At 34.7% G+C, this 23,176-nt stretch overlaps 4 protein-coding genes across 5 annotated transcripts; 1 reads left to right on the top strand and 3 right to left on the bottom strand.

Moving 5' to 3' along the window:
- Positions 1 to 636: 636 nt before the first annotated feature.
- LOC105802705 (ascorbate transporter, chloroplastic) lies at positions 637 to 6,214 on the top strand. Its single transcript, XM_012634510.2, has 11 exons — positions 637 to 907; positions 1,725 to 2,182; positions 2,270 to 2,377; positions 2,539 to 2,694; positions 3,031 to 3,246; positions 3,617 to 3,826; positions 4,265 to 4,402; positions 4,823 to 4,924; positions 5,177 to 5,242; positions 5,606 to 5,690; positions 5,777 to 6,214. The coding sequence occupies exons 1-11, from the start codon at positions 853 to 855 to the stop codon at positions 5,872 to 5,874; spliced, it is 1,692 nt and encodes a 563-aa protein (XP_012489964.1). The 5' UTR covers positions 637 to 852; the 3' UTR covers positions 5,875 to 6,214.
- A 402-nt stretch (positions 6,215 to 6,616) lies between these two features.
- Positions 6,617 to 8,831, bottom strand: LOC105802706 (cytochrome P450 86A8). The gene has a single exon (XM_012634512.2). The coding sequence runs from the start codon at positions 8,530 to 8,532 to the stop codon at positions 6,946 to 6,948; it is 1,587 nt and encodes a 528-aa protein (XP_012489966.1). The 5' UTR covers positions 8,533 to 8,831; the 3' UTR covers positions 6,617 to 6,945.
- Positions 8,832 to 11,643: 2,812 nt separating this feature from the next.
- LOC105802707 (origin of replication complex subunit 5) lies at positions 11,644 to 14,891 on the bottom strand. Its single transcript, XM_012634513.2, has 5 exons — positions 14,750 to 14,891; positions 13,545 to 14,391; positions 13,035 to 13,454; positions 12,158 to 12,467; positions 11,644 to 12,020 (listed from the first exon to the last, which is right to left on the bottom strand). Exons 2-5 carry the CDS (start codon positions 14,363 to 14,365, stop codon positions 11,970 to 11,972), a joined length of 1,602 nt encoding a protein of 533 aa, XP_012489967.1. The 5' UTR covers positions 14,366 to 14,391; positions 14,750 to 14,891; the 3' UTR covers positions 11,644 to 11,969.
- Positions 14,892 to 17,024: 2,133 nt separating this feature from the next.
- LOC105802712 (ATG8-interacting protein 1) lies at positions 17,025 to 20,351 on the bottom strand. 2 transcript variants are annotated; one of them, XM_012634524.2, is made up of 3 exons: positions 20,105 to 20,351; positions 18,365 to 19,208; positions 17,025 to 17,430 (listed from the first exon to the last, which is right to left on the bottom strand). In XM_012634524.2, exons 2-3 carry the CDS (start codon positions 19,187 to 19,189, stop codon positions 17,329 to 17,331), a joined length of 927 nt encoding a protein of 308 aa, XP_012489978.1. In that variant the 5' UTR covers positions 19,190 to 19,208; positions 20,105 to 20,351; the 3' UTR covers positions 17,025 to 17,328. The 2 variants fall into 2 exon arrangements, with proteins under 2 accessions (XP_012489978.1, XP_012489977.1); XM_012634523.2 differs by having other exon boundaries at positions 17,025 to 17,433; positions 20,105 to 20,330.
- Positions 20,352 to 23,176: the final 2,825 nt, after the last annotated feature.

Raw genomic sequence — 23,176 nt, 5'->3', positions numbered from 1 at the left:
TTTTTCTTCGTAATTAAAATATTAATCAAAATAATTTTTTTCCGAACCAATTTAGGTAACTACTTGGTTCAACGTCTGAGAATACCTCTATATATGTATCATCTAGTAAATAAAAATTATAATAAGGTCAGTCAATTAATTGAATCGGTTTAATGAAAAATGGAAATTTTGTTAAATATGATATGATGCAGAAAAAGAAAAGAAAAATTCATTGTACCATATTTTCCACTTCCAATTGTCACGATGATAAAATTCCACAAATGGATTTTCTAAAATAAAAAAGTAGTTAATTAAAATTTGCTAGCACTTCAATTTCAATATTAGTTCAGGTCCTTTTCCGGCGTGCCTTTGTCCCAACTTATAACTTTTTAGCGACAAGGAGGGTGGCGGCGCTTCTCGTTAACCGCGGTTGAGATTTCCCCCATCTCATTTCCAAAAACACTCATTTTAAAACAACTTATTTACCGTCTATGCCACACAAATCTCACCGTAATATCGAAGTGCATGGAGGGGTATTTTCAGGATCCTGTTGCTTCTTCATCTTTCAGTGGATTAATATCTCACGTGTCACACTTTCGACCCTCCTTTGCTTCCTTATATTAAACCACTGAGATTTTTCCCGCTTTGAAAGAAAATTAATAATAATAATAAAAATAAAGCATCCACAACAAAATTTCTATCGAAGAAAAAAAAAGAATCTTTTGTTTATCCGTTCAAGCGTCGAAGGACGTTTGGACAAAGAGCTAAAAACACTGTATCGGTTATAGATTTTTTGAGCATTCTTTTATAGCTGAATGGTATAATTAGCTTTTAAGCCTCACACTCTTTCGCTCTAAAACTTGTGTTTCTGCAATGGCTATGAGCGGTTTGGTTTCCAACCGGAATTTCGGTCATTTTATCGGTTCAGGTATTGTTTTACTACCTTAATTGGAGATGATTCCAATTGTTGTTTGAGCTTAATGTTCATCTGCATTTTTTTTCTCGAGGATTGAATACTTGCATGTTCTTTTCCCCTGGTTTCTCGCCTCCTGGTTTATTTTTTTTCTTAGAAGTTATCAATTTTGCATTGATACGTCTTTGGATTTGAATTTCATTTTGAGGTGGATAACAGTAGCTTGGAGCCTTAGCTACCGTGGAATCTGATTAAATATGATTGCATGAAGTATATATCTTGATTTTTCTATTCCGAAGTTCAAATGTGAAGTGGATAATTGATAAATGATGTTGCTTTGATTTCTTTTTCCTGCTGAATTTAGTGGTTTGCTTGGTAAACAGTTTGAATTTTGATTAATTGATGATGAAACTACAGTTTCAGTCTTCTCATCTTTTCGATTTCCATTCTTTTTCTGCAAATAATTAGAAGATTGTTTTGCCAAACTGGATAATACATAAAATGGGGGTTTCAATTGTTTTACGGTTTCGATGGATATGAGGTTGCTGTGGACTGTAAGTAAAAGTTATTGACTGGTCATAAACTTTGGGAAATCCGCCTTGTCTGCGTAGTCCCATGATTCCCCTTTATCTATATTAAACGTGTATTAAATGCAATGGTTCTACTTTGAATTTTAAATACTGTATTTAATGGATATTCCTTATTAGCTTCATTCTCCATTTAATGTCAATTACTATACTGAATTGGCACACAAATCAAGTGTCTTTTACATCTGGAATATCTCTGTAATTTGGTAGCTCTGGCTGAGTGTTGTAAACTATGACAATGGCAGGTATACTATGTCGAGGGGAGCAAGCCATCTTGCTTCCCAGGGGAGAAAGATTATCTGTAGCTGTTGTGCATGGGAACATTGTGAAACCTATATCAGTTTCTCCGAATGGAAGGCAACTTATTTTGTTGTCACTGCACCATAGTGATAAGTCTCACAGAGATTATCCTCAACAAATAAGTAAAGGAAGTTTTGCATGCTGTTCTTTCTCAAGTTCCTCGCCTGGAGGTTGGCTTGAGGCAGGTGACAAGGACAAAATAGTAGAAAACAGGACTTCTGCTTTCTATAAATCTGAGGAGTATGACATAACAGAAGCGAAGTTGGACTCTTTGCCGTCTCCTGATGAAAACAATGAAGCTATTCTAGTTGAACGAGATATCCCTTGGTGGCAGAGTTTTCCAAAGCGCTGGGTTATTGTACTCCTGTGTTTTGCAGCATTTCTGTTATGCAACATGGACCGTGTTAGTAACTCTCTTATAAACTATAGGACCACTATACATCTCTATATGCTTGCTGACTCAGCTGTGTGTTATATATTCGTTTTGCAGGTCAACATGAGCATTGCTATACTCCCTATGTCAAAAGAGTTTAACTGGAATAGTGCAACAGTTGGTTTGATTCAGTCCTCTTTTTTCTGGGGCTATCTGCTCACTCAGGTGTGGTTCAACTACTTTAAAATATGCAGAATTATTTAGTTTCTATTTAGGAAGTTCATTACATTGGCACGCTTTAACCTCTATGTGGTTTTCATTCAGTGTTTGTTGATGCCAGATATTCTTCTAATCTTTTTAATATGGTCTTTTCTTTTGACACATAGATTCTTGGAGGCATATGGGCAGACAAAATAGGTGGAAAGCTAGTCCTGGGTTTTGGTGTTGTCTGGTGGTCAGTAGCTACAATTTTGACGCCAATCGCTGCGAAAATTGGACTTCCATTTTTACTTATTATGCGTGCTTTTATGGGAATTGGCGAGGTTGGCCCTGCTTTGCTTGTTGGTTTCTAATATTTATCCTGTGCTGACTTGTGGTTGATCACCTATTACCTCCAAAATTCACCTGCTGAGTGAAGCAGCCTTTTTGTTTCTGTTCTAATTGGCTAAGAAGTTAGAAAATTTTTATTAATGTTAATCAACTTGTAAGTTTGAAGTAGGTGAAAGAATGATAGGAAAAGAAAAATAATTCGTCAGGTTTAATGGATTAGAGACTTTTACTATTATAACTCCGTAACATTATTCACTTGGCCAATAGTTCCTAACTTCCCAGAACGAAAACGCAAGAATTCTCATCTGTTTGATCTATTTTGTTTGCAGGGTGTGGCTATGCCAGCAATGAACAACCTACTTTCTAAGTGGATTCCAGTGTCAGAGAGAAGTAGATCACTTGCACTTGTATACAGTGGCATGTATCTTGGTTCTGTTACTGGGCTGGCTTTCTCCCCCATCTTAATCCACAAATTCGGGTGGCCATCTGTTTTCTACTCATTTGGCTCCCTTGGAAGCATCTGGTTTGCTTTATGGCTCAGAAAAGTAAGGCCCTAATTCCTTTAGCCTTATTCAAAATATATTAAAAGAATCGACATAAAAATCTCTCCTCTGGAACTAATCATTTGTAAGTGATTAGGCTGCATGATGCTTGAAATGAGCTTAAAACAAACCGTACCTGTTCATATCCTATGAGACATGTTAGAAATCCAGCCATTTCTGCTCCCATTATAACTAAAAGTTTTTGACTGCCAAGCTTACTTTTTTACTATAAATCAGACACTCTAAACAACTAGTTTGGGATATTCTATGCATAAAAAGGGGAAGTGATTGAATTAATGTACGTTCATTTGGATGTCACTCCTTAATACTCAGTTTGAACTTCTTTGTACCACTTGTGGGTGTTGGTTCTCAGGCATATAGCTCCCCAGAGGAAGACCCAGAACTTAGTAAAGAAGAAAAGAAACTAATCATGGGAGGCAGCATATCAAAGGAACCTGTTAAGGTCATTCCATGGCGGTTAATCTTATCAAAAGCTCCTGTTTGGGCTCTTATAATCTCTCACTTCTGCCATAATTGGGGAACTTTTATTCTCTTGACATGGATGCCTACTTACTACAATCAGGTATTTGAAACATGTTCAATGAACAATGTCAACCTTACAATTGGCATCGAGTAAAGTCTACAAGACATGCTTTTCATTTGCTTAAATTTTCACTTGCATTTGCAATATTTTATCTGAATATCAGATATTAGCTTTGGCATATGTTTCTGAAGAGACTTGGCATCTCTCATCAGCACTTATTGCCTTGCTGGGTATGAGGCATGAAGTGTGTATGGCTCACAGCTCAGGTGCAGGCTGTATTGCTGTTCCAGCCCATGCCTTTCCATGAATTCATCCTTACCTGCCAAAATTCATGTTTGGTGTGCTGTGAATTAGATTTGCTGATCATTAATTTCTAATTTCTCGCTACTGTTTCCTAGCTATCTTACCTTTAGCCTTTTTTACAAATCTAATCTAGCAGCCAGAAAATGATAGCTAACTTTGTGGTTGTTCTTATAGGTTTTAAAGTTCAATCTCACTGAATCTGGACTCCTCTGTGTTTTGCCTTGGTTGACTATGGCCGCCTTTGCAAATATAGGAGGGTGGATTGCAGACACACTCGTTAGCAGAGGTCTTTCCATAACAGCAGTGAGGAAGGCAAGGATTAGTTCTTCGTTGATTCTTGAAGTTTGACTATTTCAAAGGATTATTAAATGCTTGAATGTACCAATTTGTAGTATTTGATTGATAACTCTGGTTATAACCCTTCTGCGTCTTAGTTAAATTCAATCTCCTGGTCTTTTCTGTACGCATCATGGTTGCATGGTATCACAAACAACTCGTACCATCTTAGAAATTCTTATAAATTTCAAAGGTTAACTTGATTTATTGAGGGAACAAAATCACACCTAGAAGCCAGCGGTTATACAGTAGAAGTCTCACATGGCATTTAGACTTGACCTGAGATAAGATAGAAAAGAAATTTAGTAGTTCAGTCAGAAAGTTGATGAAGTGATTGTAAGACTACTTGATACATGCCTCTTAATGTAATCATGTCATAACTAGTTAATTTTGCAGATCATGCAATCGATAGGCTTTCTGGGGCCAGCCTTCTTCCTTACACAGCTAAGCTATGTCAGAACTCCTGCTATGGCAGTGCTGTGCATGGCATGTAGTCAGGTATCATTTTTTGTTTTTCAGTTTAACCTCATCTTTGAATTTGGGCATTGCCATCTTCATTTTTATTCCTCCACAGCTATGAGATTCTTATCCAGATAAACTTCCTTTCTTTTTATATAAAAAACAGTGTGTGCAGGAAACTCCTGTATTAGACTGGCCATACAAACCGGCTTAGGTGTTTGGTTTCTATTGAGGTTCTTAATTTGTCACATCTGGCAGAGATAGTGATCCATAATTTTATTTTCTCGACAGGGATCAGATGCATTTTCTCAGTCTGGTCTTTATTCCAATCACCAAGACATTGGCCCACGCTATGCTGTGAGTTTCTTATAATAGAATATAATTTATAACTAAAAGGAGATGTCATTTATTATAATGATATCCCAGTACTTTTCTGCTCATACTGTACTTTTGTAAAAATGTGAAAGATGGAAGCAATCTTCCCAAACACTTAGGGCGATACATGGTAAAATCAGTTTGACATGTCTGCAAGTGCTAGAACCAATAATAGCATATCGATATGATAATCCTCAAATAAACATAACTAGTAAGGCTTTTTTCTATTTTGGAAGAGTAATTCTCTATGTGGTTTTTATTTAAACAATTCCCTTAATCATCAGTGTTCAAGAATGGCAATTTTCTTTTCCTTTTTTGGAAGTAACTTGTTTAGGTCGATCACAGGGAGTTCTATTAGGACTGTCTAACACTGCTGGAGTGCTGGCTGGTGTTTTTGGTACAGCTGCTACTGGCTACATACTCCAACGAGGTTTGAATTGGCCTCATGTTGATTTGATTCTCCTATATGCCACATCAAGTTTATTTTATTCACATCTACAAACATATCCTCCGCAGGCTCATGGGATGATGTGTTTAAGGTGTCGGTTGCATTGTACATCATAGGCACATTAGTCTGGAACTTATTTTCAACCGGAGAGAAGATACTCGACTAGTAAAATACTATACCCGGAACAACTGCATCCTACATAACCAAGCAAGACAACTTTCGGAAGCGATAGAAAAAGGAGCGAAGGTGAGTGAAAAATCCATGATCAAACAGCCTTTTATACCATCTTATAAGCCTCTTGTGCAGTTCAAAAAAACACTTAGTTGGCCGGAGAAATGTTTTATTTAAAGGCTAAATTCCTTTGTTTTTTTTCTTAGTTCATTTTTGTTTCGAGTGTATTGACTTTATTGCTAATATTTTGTTCCGACCCATGAAACAATATCTTTGCCCATAAAATGTTGAGACACAAATAATGTGTACAATTCGGATGCCCGAGTTAAACTAAATATTTCACCCTGTGCTGCATACCTCCCTAACATGGTGGGCCATACATTACATGTCTAATTGTAGGAGAGATAAGGGGTCCTTAATGCTGTAATTTGAAGTTGGGTGCATACATTTATAGTTGTATGCCTTCATTTAGAACGGGTACTATTCGAACGGGACTTTTTGGGCCAGATTTCAAGGGGAAATGTGGGTCTATTCTGGCCTACAAACAGCTAATACTTCCGTCCGAAAGTGTAAAGACTTAAAAATCAAAATAAAAGTGACAAAATTAAAAGGGATATTTTTGTTATTTTATTTAATACTGAAAGCAAGCTTATCATTTAAAAACCCTTTTGGAAGGAAGATGTTCATATCATCCTAACTTGAGACAACAGAAAGAATAAAATAATCAGATCCCAATATGTATTCAAAGTAAATTAACTTAATTAATTCATTGAATGATTGAATTCATGTCACGCCCAATTCCATTACAAACAAACAAGAAGATTTATGAAACAATTTTATAAAATAAATTCAAAAGATTCCCTACAAGAAAAGCAAAGAAGTATATATATTAAATTGTAAATTAAAAATACCTCTCCTTCCTTTCTATCTTATAAAAGGATCTTCCATGATTTATGTACCCAACTTCCTTGCTTGCTCAATATCCGTGAAGAATGCAACTCTGAGTGGCCCCCGCCCCATCTGATCATCACTCTCATCACCATGCCTTATATATTTGCACTAAAATTCACAATTTACCCTGCATTTTCTCTTCACTCGTAATCTTTTCAACAATTGCCCCCAAATCTCTTCCATGCACGTTAACTTTAAGCCCATATTTCATAAACAACGTCAGTGACATTTTCTGCTCCACCTTATGGCCAGGCACCAAAGTCAGCTTATGTCTCAGCAGTGCCGCAGCCGCCACCGACTTCATTTGTAGATAAGCCAATCCTTTCCCTAAACATATTCTTGGCCCTGCATTGAACGCCACGAATTTATAAGAGTCATGCTTTATAAATTCCTCCCCGTCCGCTGACAACCACCTTTGAGGACGAAACTCGAGGCAATCGTCACCCCATGTTGACCTCATTCTCCCTACTGAATATATTGAATACGTCACCGACGACCCCGCCGGAACAAAAGTCCCATCCGGCAGCACGTCATCGGCCACCACGTGCTTTGAATCCTCCGGCACCGAAGGGTATAGCCTTAGGGTTTCTGATAATGCTGCCTTCAAATATATCAGTCGGTCAAGTTCTTCGAACCCTAAGGGCTCGTCAAGCCACGTTGACGTGTCAATGCCACGTGTCTCGATTAAGACGTTGCAGATTTCCCTTAGGATGTTGTCTTCAACTGTTGGGTGTTGAGAGATGAGCCAAAAGAACCAGCTTAGAGCAACGGCTGATGTGTCACGTCCAGCTAGGATGAAATTGAGTGCCACGTGTTGGAGAAACTCGTCTGAGTAGGATTCCTTTTTCTTCATAAATCTCGACAGCAAATCGTCGTGTGGGTTCCCATCTTTTTGCTGACTCAGCAATTCTTGCTTACGTGTATTGATGACGTTGGATAGATATTCATCCATGTGGCCTAAGCTTCGGCTCAGACTCACTTCTAAGCCAAGCCGGAGCCATCTCTTTAGCTTCCACAAAACCTCTGGCAAAATAAACCTTTGAAGAGAGGCCTCGGTGGCTCGGTCGAAAGCTGAAGCGAAGCCATTTTTGGGTAAACCTTGGGCGCATGTTTGTGGATCTTTACCAAAAGCTAAGCCGCAAATGTTATCAAAGGTGAGCCTAAGCAATACGTCTTGTAGATCAACCGGCTGACCTTGGCTTTGAGCTTTCTCTAGAATGGGGCAGAAGCGTAGCTTGATGGCTCGACTAACCCAACGAGCCATGGCTTGGCGGAGAGTCCTGGTGGTGAATTCCAGCGCGGCGGTCCTCCTTTGGAAGAGCCACGTGTCACCGTCGGAGTTGAAGATGCCTTGACCGAGAAGATCATGGAACACGGCTTGCCACGTGGGACCTTTGGGATAATTGTCGAAACGAGACTTGAGGATGTGCTCCAAATTCCTGGGATCGCACGTGACCGTCACGAGACCTTGTTTTCGAGCCAAGAAGGGGATGGCACAAATGCAGGTCTGGTACGTACCGCCGCAAGCGCGGAGGTTGTCGGAGATCCAGTCATGCATGCGGTCACAGTTCTCGATTAAGCCCGGAAGGCTGCCCAATAGAGGCCAGACACGTGGACCTCGTAACGACCGTGAGATGAACGTGAACCACAGCAGGTAAGCTGTGATAGCCGCCAAAAGGAGCAATGCAGTCGATATATCCATATACCTCTTAACTACAACAAAACAACTCGCTCCTACCTCAAATTTTCTCTAGAAAAAAATGGTTCTAAGAAAAGTTGAAAACAATAACTTACCTAAAATATGGGTTTTCTCTCAAAAAGAAATGTGGAAACACGAAGCACTGAAAGAGATATTTTTACGTAAAAGAAATGAGGGTTCTGCTTTGTTTTTTTTAGTTTTTACGTACATGAAAGCTGCTTCATCAAGAAATTAAAAAAAAAAAGGAGGATTAAAGATCTGAAAAACAGAGAAAAAAATGAAGAAGAAGAAGAAGAAGGTGATTGTGCAAAAATGGAGTATAGAAAGAGGATTTATAGGTGAAATTATAAAGAAAGGCAATTATTAAGGACAGACTGTTCCTTTGAATTGCACCATCAAATCTCTTGTTTCCACTTTCTTTTTAATTTCTTTCTCTTTAGTGTCATCTATCAGATGCACCACCATAAATGCGCTGAGAGGTCGTTGAAACCTCTTAAAGCCTTTTTTTTGTTAAAAAAAAGAAAAGAGTCCTAACCATTACTCGGTGTAGCAAAGCCCAAAATTAACTCTCATCTTATTCTTTGTTTTTCCTATTTCTCTTTCCTCTACGAATTTTCACCTAATTTTTGCAGGGTATGAAAGAGGGTCTTTAATTCAAGCATTGAATGAAGAGAATTAAATGAGTTTAGTTGAGAAAGTAAAAAAGAAGAAGACTACAATGTCAATGAAGCAATAAAAAGATGAAACAAGTGACGCAAAGATAAACAGTGTGTATTTTCTTGGTCCCTTTTAGGGTTTAATAGAAAAGGATGGAATGGGAGATGTAAATTATGAAAATGGGTTTAGTCATGTGAGCTTTGGTTAGTGTTGGATGAGCAACCCACCAGCCACCACCACCTACAATTCATAGCTCCTTGACTGCTGCTGCTGCTGCACCTGTATCTGTATACTTTTACTATATGCCCCCTCCCCCACCCCACCCTCTCCTTTTTTTTTTTTCCTGCTATATATACATGTATATGATCCTGCAAAATAAAATTCTTGAAATTCGATTCCATGGATCATAAAAACTTTGACCTTTGCTTTCTTTAAATGCTTTTTCTATGTTAAAAAAAGGTGTGCCCAACCCATTTGCCTCTCTCATCTCACGGCACAATATATCCTGCTAAAATGAGAAACAAAAAAGAAAAAAAAGTCAAATGCATAAATGGGAACGCAATGCTGAGACTCAGAGAGCACAGGTGGTTCAGCAGCACCATTATATATATAATAACTTTGATTTCTAATTGTTATGTTTGATTTTTTTTTAATTTAAAAATTATGACAGAAGGATCTTTCACATAAACTAGCTAGTAGGAGGTTTAATTTTGCACTGAGTATTTGCTGTACTTATACTAAATTACGTAGTTGAAATAGGTAGGTCGTGGACAATAATCAATGCCAAAATTGAGGTGGACTTCCACTCTATTTAAATATGTAGGTTTTTCTTATTATAATTACATTTTTAAAGTTTAATTAATTAATTAATTAATTTGATTGGAGTTATTGATAGAAGTTGTAACTCTTTAAATATTTCGATTTACTTAGGAAAATTAAAAATTATGTTATCAATATTTTAGGTGAATTTCAAATTTAAATATGTATTTCATAATATAATTGACTTTTTAAGATCATGCTTCATATTGATTCATATATAAATATATATTCAACATAAATTTCAAATACATACTCTAAAAATAAAAGAAACAAAATGGGAAAAATAGTTTATGCAAAATTTGATATATACAAGTTACAACAACCATTTCAAATTTAAAAAAGAACACTAGAATATATTTTTTTATCAAAAGATATTGATTCATATAGGGATGTGGGTGTAAATAGCTTGGGAAGGAAGAAATTAGAAACTTGTTTCTTTTCTTGTGGAAGTCAACCAATAAGATATGTAAAATTCAGAGAAGAAAAGAAAGGTAAATAAATAAAGAAGGGAGAGGGAGAGGGAGAGGGAGAGTAGGTGTATTTTGTGTAGAAAGTCCTCAGCTGGTCCATCGCAGTTGGCTCATGTTGCAACACTGATATAAAACAAAACAAATAACATAACGTGTAAGAACGGAACCGGTCGAACGTAGGTCTAATCTAGGTGGTGCATGCATTAGATCATACTCTCTACTTTAACTTTCATTTTCAACCACTTACCAATTTAATAAACCCACATATATATGTGTGAGTAAGTATCTTTTTTTCTCTTATTTTCACCTATTCGGCAAGTTGATCCATTGATGAAGAGGATGGGGTCAACCGTGAAGTAAATATGGAATACCATGCATGTGATTCATTCACTTTTCTGTGGGCATATATTTAAAGAAATGGTGAGTAGATCAGGAAAAAAAATGGTTTCATCATTTATTTGAATATTGAATATATATATCTACATAAAAGATTTTAGGTCAGCATCCCACAAGTATTCTAACAAATGTCAGAAATTCAGAACTGGTTGGAATTTACTTTTTATTGTTATTTTTGGTTAGACCATTTTAAGCTGTTAAGATAAACGATTAAACAGAAGAGGAGGAGGAGGTTGCTTGCTAGCACCTGACCATGAATATTTAAGAACAATGCATGCTAAATTTTTTACATTTAGGTGGATGGCCCAATCCATATATAGTTGGGGTTAGTTACTAGGCAAATATTGGTCAAATTTCTCTTTCTAAATTCTGCCACCTCAGATCTTTATCAAAGTTCACTCCTACTTTAATTGATTAATTGTAATATAATAATTACTATAGTTGATATGTTATTTCCATTTTATTTTATTTGTGATTGGGTTTAGTTCTTGCCTAGAGTCATTTACTTTAGTTCTTTGAATGCTTTCTTTGTTTTGAGTAAGTTAACCCCCCTAAAAGACATCAGCACATGCACGAAAAGTAAATTATGAATGCGTCCAGATGGAACCCATAGATGCATAACCGATAGATGGCAAAAATGGATGTCGGCAGTTCATTTCCATGTGAGATTCATTGATTATTCACAACCAGATTGGAAATCCAAAATCAGAGGTTTTCATATATGCTCGGGGGCTTAAGAACCTTACGACAACCATAACCACAAGTCAAGCAATGTTAAAAACAAGAATCTGCATCTTAAATTTCTAAATGAATGTTCATTAAGATATTTGTAGAAACCTAACAACAAGATACAGTTATCGACTAAGACGCTAAACAGTATTCCCCTGCAAGTGCCTTTACAAGTTCGGACTACCATGGATAATGGACTCTGATTGTCGGTTCTTTCATATATTCTGTGTCCATTACGTTAGGTTAACAAACTTATGATTAACATACAACAGATCCCAACGCCACAGTAAACAAGAATTATCATCTTCCAATTTCCTGATGATCCTCTGTAATCAGTTGACAAGGAAAAATTTGATGATGAAGCATCAATCATCTTCTGTATAAGTATTTTGATAAAGGGAACTTAAGGCTCCTTGCGACCTGTATACAGTTGGGAATACAATATGGTTTATATATACACAGACAGTATAATCACATACGTAAAGTGACTAAACAACCAAACAATGTTAGATAAAGAAAATTCACGAAAATTACAAGATAGATGTTGAAGACATTACCTTCAAAGCTAAATCTTCACTTACTGCAGTACGATATCGAGTTGACCCCTCCAATGGACAGCTTCCTCCTTTAATAATAAAATTAGCATTGCATAGACTGGACAGTTGCAATAGTACATCAGACATGAGTCCTCTACTACCTCCCTCAACTGTTAGCTCATGACTTTCTTCTTCATCAAGGGAATCTTCTGCTAAAGATGTTATACACTGAAATATGGCTAATAACCTCTCCAATGGAAATGTTCCAGGCCCTTTCATAAGCAATTCCTGCTCTGCCATTTCCTTTTGATCCATTGATTTTTCAGATGCCCTATACAAAAAGCATTCGGTCAAGATTTAGTTTATATTTATAAGTAAAAAAAGATGCATACAAAAAGTTTAATGAGATTATTAGTTCTTAGACAACATGGAGCATCTAAGAAAGATATTTAGAAATCAAAGCAATTTTGAATCATCAGGTTATAAAAGATCACTTATATGTACTAACAATTAAGAGCCGGACCAGCACCAATAAAAGGAAATTTCTATACAAAATTAGAAGCAGCTCATATAACACAATGCCATTTCATTCAATTAGCTGTGCAAACATGACTAAATCAGTTAATACTATACCATATATTCAAGAGTAAGATTATGGCAGGCTCTTGGACTGTACTTGAAGTTTTTCCAGTAAGCACAACTGCAGTTTCCACATAACAGGCATATAAAACAAAAAAGCATGTCCAATAGAAGAGTTAAAGAAACTCATTCCAGAAGAATAAGGGAGCTCTAATTAACAGCTATATGCCATTACCATACTAGTTGTTTCCAATATAGTCAATTGTAGCTCCATGGCCTAGAAGTATATTCGTAAAACAAAAGTTATTGTTGTGCTTACTTCCTCTTTCGTTTGTGGCTATCAGAAACCCCAGTTGAATCAAATAATGATGCATCAAGAGTAGCAGGGTTTCTTGAAGCAAGGAACGCTGAAATAAGAAGATACTTTGCAGAAGTAGACATGTGAAAATCTATCTTATCAAAGTCTTCTCGAACTCCCGGCATCCTTGAACTATTAGTTTTCTTTGTCTCCTGGTTGGTTTCAGCTTTGAGGAGTGGCTGAGATCGAACCTGGAATGTTTCATTCAAAGCAGAAGCAATGTGTGGCCGAATATGACTAAACAACCTTCTCTTCATTTCTTCATTGGGTGCAACTTCCTTGTCACTTAAGGGTTCAGAATACTTTTTAAATAATGAAGAAAATGCTGCAGCCAATTCGTCTACTTGTCTGGTAACTCTACAGAAAGGCCTTAGCACGACACTGGGTGACATAAAAGAAGAAAGAGATTCATTAGTTGACACACACAAAAGAAGCGTTCGTTGGCTTCTGGTCTTGGTACTTAGTACTTACTCAAGAAAGGAGGCATACAATCTGCTGTTGGTTTGATTTGCCATAAAAATATGACGAAGATCAACTTCTGTGTAGTCAGGAAAATAAAGAGGGATTGGCTCCGCATAACCAATATTTAAGTAATATGTATCGGGTGAGGTATTGCTAATAAAGATCAAACCGACCTCGGGCATCTTTAAAATATCATTAAGGTTGAATAAAAAGGGTAATATGGTAGAACTTTTATCCCAATCTCGAACGCGCTCCAAATTATCAAAAACCAAGTAAACCATTGTTCCATCAGGCCGTCCACTCATCTTAGAACTCACTTTCCCTGAATTCCCCTTGAGATTAGTAATCACATTCTCCAATGCTTCACGAAGATAATTAACAAAATCAGATGGCCTCTCACAACGTTTTACGCTAGAATAACTATGACCTGAGTCCTTCCTATGAAACAACAACTGGTTCAAGATGGACTCAAACAAGATCCTTGGACTGTAACATGTAATGCAACTGGAATAGATGAAAGGGCGATTTAGATGCCTGAAAACCTGGAGAGTAACACTGGTTTTCCCAGTAGAAGGGCCACCATAGACCAAAATAGGAAACATGGGGGAATTCAAGGGACCCAAAAGGCGTAAAAGCTCTAGAATTTGAGAACGTCGACCGGGGAAAGAAGAAAAGAGATCCTCCAACCTAAGGGGTTGCTGTCTGAATCCAAGGTCATTGATTGTCGGTTTGTAGGATTCAGGGGGGTTTGTTGATTCAATGGCAGTGTTGGAAGCAGAGTAAGATCTAGTTGCTCTTCGTGTAACTTGTGGGCTTTCCTCCGTAGCCATTAATTTGCATTTAAAGAAACAATTCACTGATAACATTAAAAGAAAAATACCATTTTAAGAAATCAGACTGAAAACAGTACTTGCTACATAAGAATGATAAATAAAAAAAAGCAGCAGCAGAGAAATAGCAGTTCAACACTAAAGGGAAATCAAATAAACGCTTCATTCTGTACCGATAAAGAAGTGGAAATCCGGACAATTTTAAGAAGATAGAGAAAACAAATTTCCAGCCAAGCAAAAGAAAGTATTACTTAGTTTTTTCTGTAATCAGGCATCAATGCATTCCTTTTTGTTTTTTTAATTCTACTTTTTGTCGACAACCAAACAAATGAGAGATACAGAAGCAGAAAAAAGAAATGGAAAAAAATAGAAAAAGAGAAATACCTGATTAAGAGAATCAAATTTGCCAAATGGAAGAGAAGCGACCAAACTCAATAATCCGTGGGGAATTTAGAACCCTAAAATGAGTGGGTTTGGGATTTTGGTGTTAGGAAGAATAAAAGAAATTGTGAAAAATAACTTTTCCCGCCACAACTGCCACTGAGGGTTAAAGAGAAGCTGCTTAAATTTGGTGAGGACAAGTGCAGGCAGGCCAGCCCATGTCAGGCCCAGCTAGTGATGTAATGGCTCAAATTACACCTGCGCAAAAGACAGAACTGGATCTTGGCATCTTGCTACAAGTATTTTGAAATTTTACCCCAAACCCAATTTAAATATTCATATTATTTCTTAAAAGTTAATAAATTAATTAATACTAGAAATACTATCACACGAGCATATTTGTGAAAACCATTAATTTAGAATATAAATATTTATTTAAAAATCACATAAATAAATAATAAAACGTATAGTTTGAAACTAATTAATAATAACATATTAAACATGTACGTTATTAAAATGAAAAATTAGATTAATTTTTTATTATGGTATTGTAGTCAATCTTGAGTCAGTACCGAGTTAACTTATGGCATCAACTCAATCAAACATATTATTAATGTAATATATACAACCGATGAAAGTAATGAAGTGTACATAACAAAATTAAAATGTAATAAAAATATCAATGAAAAGCTTTAGTTGAATTATGAATTAAATGTTTTATTAATGCAATTAGCGTGGGTTCAAATCCTACTATATGCATATTTTTATTTTTTAAGTGAAAAGACTAAAATACCCTCAAATAATATCACTTATTTTAATTACGAAGGACATTTTCTTAATTTCCTAATTGAGTTGGTGATCCGGTTGAGGATGACATCAACTTAATAAGACACTTAAATAATAACATAGATTTATCATATAGTCTAACAATTTTAGATAATGTCATATTTCATTAATAAATAATATCTTGTACTAGTTTAGTCATGGCTTTGCAAAAAAATCAGCTTAAATCGAGGTATTTGGATGATTTATGAAATGCATGTTCAAAAACACAATTGCCCCGATACAATTGGATTCTTTTTTATTTAATATATAAGCAATTTAATTTTATGCTATAAAAATAACTATTTTATATTTAAAATAGATACAATAATTTAAAAGTTCTTGAAATTTTATATTTTTATAAATATTTATGAAAAATCTTAATTTTCATTAAATAATATTAAAAACCATAAAACACAACTCATTTTATCAAAATAAGTCTTAAAAATCAAAATAAGAATTTAATATAGAAAAACTAAAACCGAACCAACCTAAATCGAATTACGATGAATGGTTCAAAAATTATAAAAAATTGACCAAACCGAACCAATATCATCCTACAGTTTAGAGAAATCCGAATTAGAATTTTTTATTCAAATCCGAACAATACAAACTAGAATCCATATCTATACTTTCATATACTATTTTTAAAATCTTTTATTAAATTGGCGTTACAAGTCAACCACGTACCAACTTAATTGTGAAATGATTAATAAAATCATGCTTTTATAAGTCAAATTATATTATTATAAGTGTACCCTTTTTTTTCACATTTTTATATAAAATTAATAAAAAAATTGCATAATGATATTTACATCATGAATTTTAAAAAATTTATTATTTCAACTAAAATTTCATTTGATATTTATATAAAATTTTAAGAAATATTTTTTTACCTAAATTAAGTTATTACACCGATTAAACCTAGTTAATTTATTATGGGGCGTGCATTGAGCGGACCTAACCTAATTCGACCAAAATCAAACTTCCTCTTTTCCATCCTCCCCGTCTTTCTGCCAACAAACACCCAAGTACAGGAAACTTCTCTTTGTACAGGACATGTATTGACTATTGAGTGCAATAGTAAACGTTCAATCATTAAAAACATTATTATTAGAAAGAGTAATCTTAAAAGAAATTAGTGTCTGAATTGAAGCATACCTTGATTTAAGAGAAAAGAATTCAGGTTTTGAATCTGACAATATAATTAAATGGGAAATACAACTGAACAACATTATTAATGAAGGTATGAAATTATTGGCACTATAAATAGTACCAAAATACTAATCATGGATGAAAAACTGAATATTATCTTCTTTTGCTTATTTATTAGAAACACATCAAGAATATGAAAATCTATAAAAGTGTAGCTTTTTTACTAGCTTTTTTTTTTTTTTTGTCTAATATTTTCTAGCTTTCATGGCAGGTAAAATGATACATCAAATCATAGAGGAAATGACCAAAGGGGAGTCCTCAAGTGGGAGCGTATTGCCAACTTCCCAATATGAGATTAGCAGATAATAATTCCAGTGGTAACTAAACGTGAGAAGCAAGACCTAACATAGCTTTTTTAATCGCAGACAATGGTAACAATATAAACATAAATTGCATACTCTTTCAACATGCAGCAGCTATGTAGCTTATCATGAGAGATTAAGACAAATAAGTTAATCAAACAGCAAACCAACACATTAACACCCAAATCAATCTCCATCTCATTTCTCTCTTACTATGCTTTTTCATCATCATCATCACAACTTTTAGCTGTCACCAGGGAAGGTGCCCCTCACAAAAGAACCTCGACGGTGGCCACCAACGATGACTTCTTTAAGACGATATATGGAATCGAGCACCCTACCAGTCTTCTGTCAAAAACCCAAAAGATGAAAAAGCAAGGTCAAAAATATCCCAAAGGCACAGTCAAGTCAATCACAGACGAGAGAAAGAGAAGAGGGACGAAGCAAAGGGAAAGAAAATTAAGAAGCACACTCAATATGCACAATACTATAACAGTTTAGCTCTAAGACAGCCGCCTACAACAAACAGCTATTCCAACTTCCAAGAATTCAATTTTAGAAATAAACAGTTAACAAGCCTCATAAACTTCGATATTGTAGAATAAACAGTTGGCAAGCATATCTTTTCTAAACCAATTAATATTAACATACAGCAAAGAACAGAAAAAATAGTAGGATCTTATTTTCTTTCGTAACTTTTCTTTTGTTTCTCACTATCTCGTCTACCCAAGCAATAGGCTTTCCTTCTACAAAAGGTTACACAACCAAGGGTTTTGCTAGAAATTTTTTTAGGAGGGTCAGAATTGAATTATAAAATTTTTAAGATTCAAATGTAATTTTACATGTATTAATTTATAATTTCATTAATTTTGAAGGGACTAAATAGAATTTTTTTTCAAATTTAAGGGGGGCCAAAGTGCAATTTTACCACAAACTAATTTGCAATTTTATTATTTTTAGAGGGACTAAAATAAAAATTTTCATTTTTCGGGGGAGCCAAGACCCATGCCAGCCCCCTTAGCTTTGCCTCTGTACACAACCATCTATTTGGAGGCTCTTCACGAAAGTAAATACTTGACAGCTATGTTATTCAGGCTCAAGTGCGAGTGTTGGATGCAGGTATGTACCCGAAACAGGTATATTTAATATTTTCTAAGTTTGTCCATGTATTTCATGGGTCTTTAGAAGGTCATATCCTCGTACCCAAGTTCGGGTATTTATTTGACACAAATACAAAGGAAAGTAAAAATATACATCAATTAGCAATCAATAAATATACCTCGTTGTTGATGCTGAGCTGCCACTTAAGTTGCAATGCCTGCCACCTCTCTTGTTGCCAACGCTGCCCAAGAATCACAAGGCCCATCACAGCTGCAGCAATGAAAACGGACCAAAATGTATTTGTCTCTTTTGCATGAACATACAATGAAACTGCTCTTCTCTTCCACCAAGCTTCGCATGGGAGATCAGAGGCATCACATTTATCATCTTGAGGCTTTGGGGACTGAGGGATATCTGAAGGAAAACCTAAGCCTTGCTCAGAAGCTTCAATAAGTTCAGAAACAGTGGCATCCTCACCAAAGGTGGTTGTTCCACCAAGTGCTTCCTCACTATGGAAAGAACCAAATGTCGCAGCACTATACAAACTCTGGCCCTTGTCAATCAAATCCAGTCCTTGCAGTGTTGTTCCTTCATCAAACTCTGTACCATGTTTTTTATCAAAAAATTGCATACCTGAAAATTCTTCATGCACATTCAACCCTCTCAAAGACCAATCTTCTTCTTCTTCCTTTGTCCTAGATCTACCACCTTCTTCTACAACACCTAATTCATGGACCACGTCCTTGCCTACACGTTCACTACTATTCTCGGGTTCCAATGGCAAATTCTCATGCTCGCTAGGGGGGAAGACAAAGTGACCAGACATGAATAAAGCATGAGAAGTTTCTGCTTCCCCTACTTCATATGAATCACCCTTGTTATCATCCTTTGTTTCAACTTCTTTTGGACCAGGAGCGGCAGCATATGCAGATGCAGTTAAGGACACAACTTCCCATTCATTCCCACGTGGGATATTTTCCTCTTTTTCACCATTATCATCCATTCTCAAGATTTAATGCTTCCTAGAGTTCATAGGCATCATATTAATTACTTTAACAAACAATGAAAACAAAAATAAAGGATTCCATAAACTTGTTTTCCTTATTGAGAAAGAGAGCGGGAGCTTAGAGGAAGATAATAGTAAAAGCAGTCAACCATGAAATAGCAACCGAATAAAACTATAAAACCACAAATTAACAAAATTAAAAGAACTCAAAGCAATTTCATGTTTATCAACATGAACATACCAAGTTTGACAGAGAAATAATATGAAAATAACATTTTAAGTGATCTATTTTCCTCAATCAAAGGGAATACAAAGTACTTGCCAAATTTATCTTTCCCTCACACAAGAAAATTTACTGAAACCACCATGGCAGGCCAATTTTTTTAATAAATTATTAATAATAATCGCATCCGTGAAATTTTCCAACAAGCGGGTCAATCGATTCAGGGAAACATCAATACCATGTTATATATACTTATTAAATAAACCTTAACAGTTCCAGGATTTTTTTTCCATCTGCCTGTTAAAAGAAAACCATTAAATAAGTTCCACCAAATCCATATCAAGTCCCAACCAACAATTCAAATCAATCTAACCAAAATCGACTTACTTAATGAATCATGTAGATATCCAACTATACATGAGAAATTAATCAAAGGAAAAAGAGATCAGAAAACCGTATCAACCGTAGCATAGCCATGCGATGATTACAAGAAATGATTAAACATCAAAAGTATAAAAAAATTAAAATAAAAAACAACAACAAGAGAAGACTAGTCACCGTCAACAGATAATAGAAAGATGATCAGATCAATAATTAATAATTCTGGTTTTGTCAAATTTAAAAGGATAAAAGAGAAAAAAAAAGAAGAAGGAAGACGAAAACTTAAAAGACTTGAGAGCAAAACTTACAGGGAGAGATCTAAAAGGTAGGAGCACCAGATCAATCGGAGACAGAAACGATGAATTAACTGTTTCGAGAAGTGAATATGGGAATCTGGGTGAACTTTTATAGATCTCGAGAGTCTTCGTAAAGGGAAATTAAAAGGATTATGAGACCGGAGGAAAAGGTCACTGCTATAAAGTGGAAAGGATAGGGTTACCGGCAGTAGTAGGTAAAATAACGTCGCCTAAGATAAATCTTCTCGTTATCCGTACAGAAGGGAAATGGTAGGAAGAAGTGATGTAGTTTGCGTGCAGAGTTGAACTTCGTTCATTGCGTGCGCATGGTCGCATACACGATACAAAGCCACAGCCCCCAGTCCCTAGATAGAAAATGGCATCTACATAACTTTTTCATAAAAATTTATCTCCAATTTTACCAAAAAAATATTTTAATCTTCCATTTAATTTTTTATTTTTTATTTTTTATTTTTTATTAAATGAGTTTATATTTTTATCAAATCACTTTAAATTAAATAAAAAATTAAATTTGTTAATTTATATCATGTGAATTGCTATATAAATGACACGTTAACATTTAATTAATTTTTAAAATTAATTAAATGTTTTTAAATAATTGTTATCAAATTTATAAATAATTTTAATAATTTTAATTTTAAAAATATTTTGTATATATATTTTCTTAAATTTTTAAAATTAAAATTAATTAAATATTGACGTGTCATCCACGTGGCAATCCACATGTATACAACGTCAAGTAAAATTAAAAAACGTTAATTTTTTCATTCATTTCAAGTAATTTAACAAAATTATAAGTTAAAAACTAAAAGACAAAATTAATTGGAGAACTAAAATAAATTTTTTTATAAAATTAGAAGACCATATAAATTATTATGCCTTCTAAAAACTATTTACTTATATTTACTTTTTATGAATTCGATATTTTAATTATTATTATTTATATATAAGTTATAAATTAATGTGGATATTGATTTCTGAATATTTATTATCACAATTTATTTTATTTTTATCGATGAATTATTTTGATTCAAATAATAAATATTCAAATCTATTTTATTTTTACAAATAATGAATTTACATTTAGAAATCAGGCTATCTTATTTACTTTACTTTTTAAAATTTTATTTTAAAAATAATGTACTTACTAATTGTTGATATTAGTGAATGCATATCAAACGATTAATTTGATTAATTAAAATTCATATAATAATTCTAGTATTTAATACATATATTCAATTTTCAAATAAATTTTAAGCTTAAGCTTTAAAAAATGTGAATTTAAGCACATATCATGAATGGGCAACAAACTGGCGCATTGTTTGACTATAGAAGGTTTAAGAAGGGAGAGGATTACTTATCTATTAGGAAGAGTGCCGAATTTTGTAGCATAAGCGGTTGAAAATGACCGTCAGGGGTGAACGCAGTTGAGAAACCCTAAGCGACGGTGGAATATTATGGTAGGCTGCTATAGACAATCGCTGAGGAGTTGATGGGGGGTCGCAAAGAAATCAGAGAGCTTTGGTGAGGTGGATTTGAGACTTGGTATTCGGTTTTCTCGTTGGGGATCGGTTCATGTCCCAAAGGAAAGTTTTAGTTCTTAGCAAAGAAGAGGACTTCCGATGCTTTCAATGTAGGTCTTTGAAATATCGGGGGATCAAGATACTATGCCTGGGATAATGTTAGGTATTTGTTTTAGACAACAAGTTTAGTCTGTTTTTAAGGGTCGATCTTTTTAGTTTTCATTTGTTATGAGTTTTAAACCGTGGTTTATTTTCGTATTATATAAATTTTAGTATGTTTCCATAAAGAAAAAAACAAATTTTAAAAAACTAAAAATATTCGCTTATGTATCTCTTCTCTTTTAAATGTGATTTTGGCTTATAATTAAAATTATTTTTAACAACAAATATGTAATAAAAAAACCTTTTTTATGGAGTTGATGTCATAATAAATTTGTTTACTTTTGCAACAAAACTCTCCCTAACATGTATTTTAATTGTAGGTGTTATCATCACATCAAAGAAATATGCCGTGACATATTTAAAGATGGGGGTGGTGAATTGATGCGTCGACGATGATAAAACAATTGTTAGCTAGTAGCGAAAAATATCCAACCAGTGAATGAAGAGGACTTTGAAGATTAGATGAATACTGACAAAAAAACATGATGCCAAGAATGCAAGGATCTGAGAAAGTCGACGGTAAATTGGACAAATGAGAAAAAATGATCAATATTCACGACTCTTGAGGATTACCAAGTGAAAAATCCTCAATTAACTTGAGTGCTAAAATTTTTAATGGCGTATTAAATATTGCAATTTATAATCGAACCAACAATGATTCATCATAATTCGACTATAAACAATTTGGATTATTTATTAATATAAATTATTTTTTATATCAAAATATAACTTAATTAAAATTTTTATATTTAATTATAAATATTGTTTTTCATGAAAAAATGAAAACGAAAATAAATTAAATGACAGGAAATCATTATATTTTCCTCATTTTCCTTTTCCCCATTACTTTCCGAATACCCTCAGTCGTCTAGTTTTCCTTTTCCATCTTTGTTGAATCTGTTTTTGCTTCCTTTTCAACCTCCAACGTGCAAATATTGCAAGGCTAACGAATTAGCCCTTACACGAACATGTCTAACTTGCTCGGCAAAGACAGGAAGTATCAACCAATTCTCTCCCACTTACAAACCAAATGACAACTCCCAAGTATAAGAGCTATGCATCATCTCCTTCTCTTATCGCTATTTTTGCTAAATTTCCTTACAGTTTCTATTATTACTCAATGTTTCTCATTGACGAAAAAGCAGAGAGCATTCAAGAATCCAAAATTTCTGATGTCTCAAAAACTCACCTTTTCATTGCAGGATTCAACCCAATTCCGTTGTTTCCTGCACAGTGCCCAACTCTGCAAAACGCATTAACACATCAACTCATTCGAGCCGTTTTCAGTTTACATACATATAGATAGATAGATATAGATTTAATAGATTAGGGTTTTCAAAAAAAATTACCTGGCTGAGGTGAGATGGTCGAGGGTGAG

Source organism: Gossypium raimondii, chromosome 11, assembly GCF_025698545.1.
Source record: "Gossypium raimondii isolate GPD5lz chromosome 11, ASM2569854v1, whole genome shotgun sequence".
Taxonomy (NCBI): Eukaryota; Viridiplantae; Streptophyta; class Magnoliopsida; order Malvales; family Malvaceae; genus Gossypium; species Gossypium raimondii.
The sequence above is the reverse complement of the archived record's forward strand: the minus strand, read 5'-3'. Positions and strand labels throughout refer to the sequence as shown.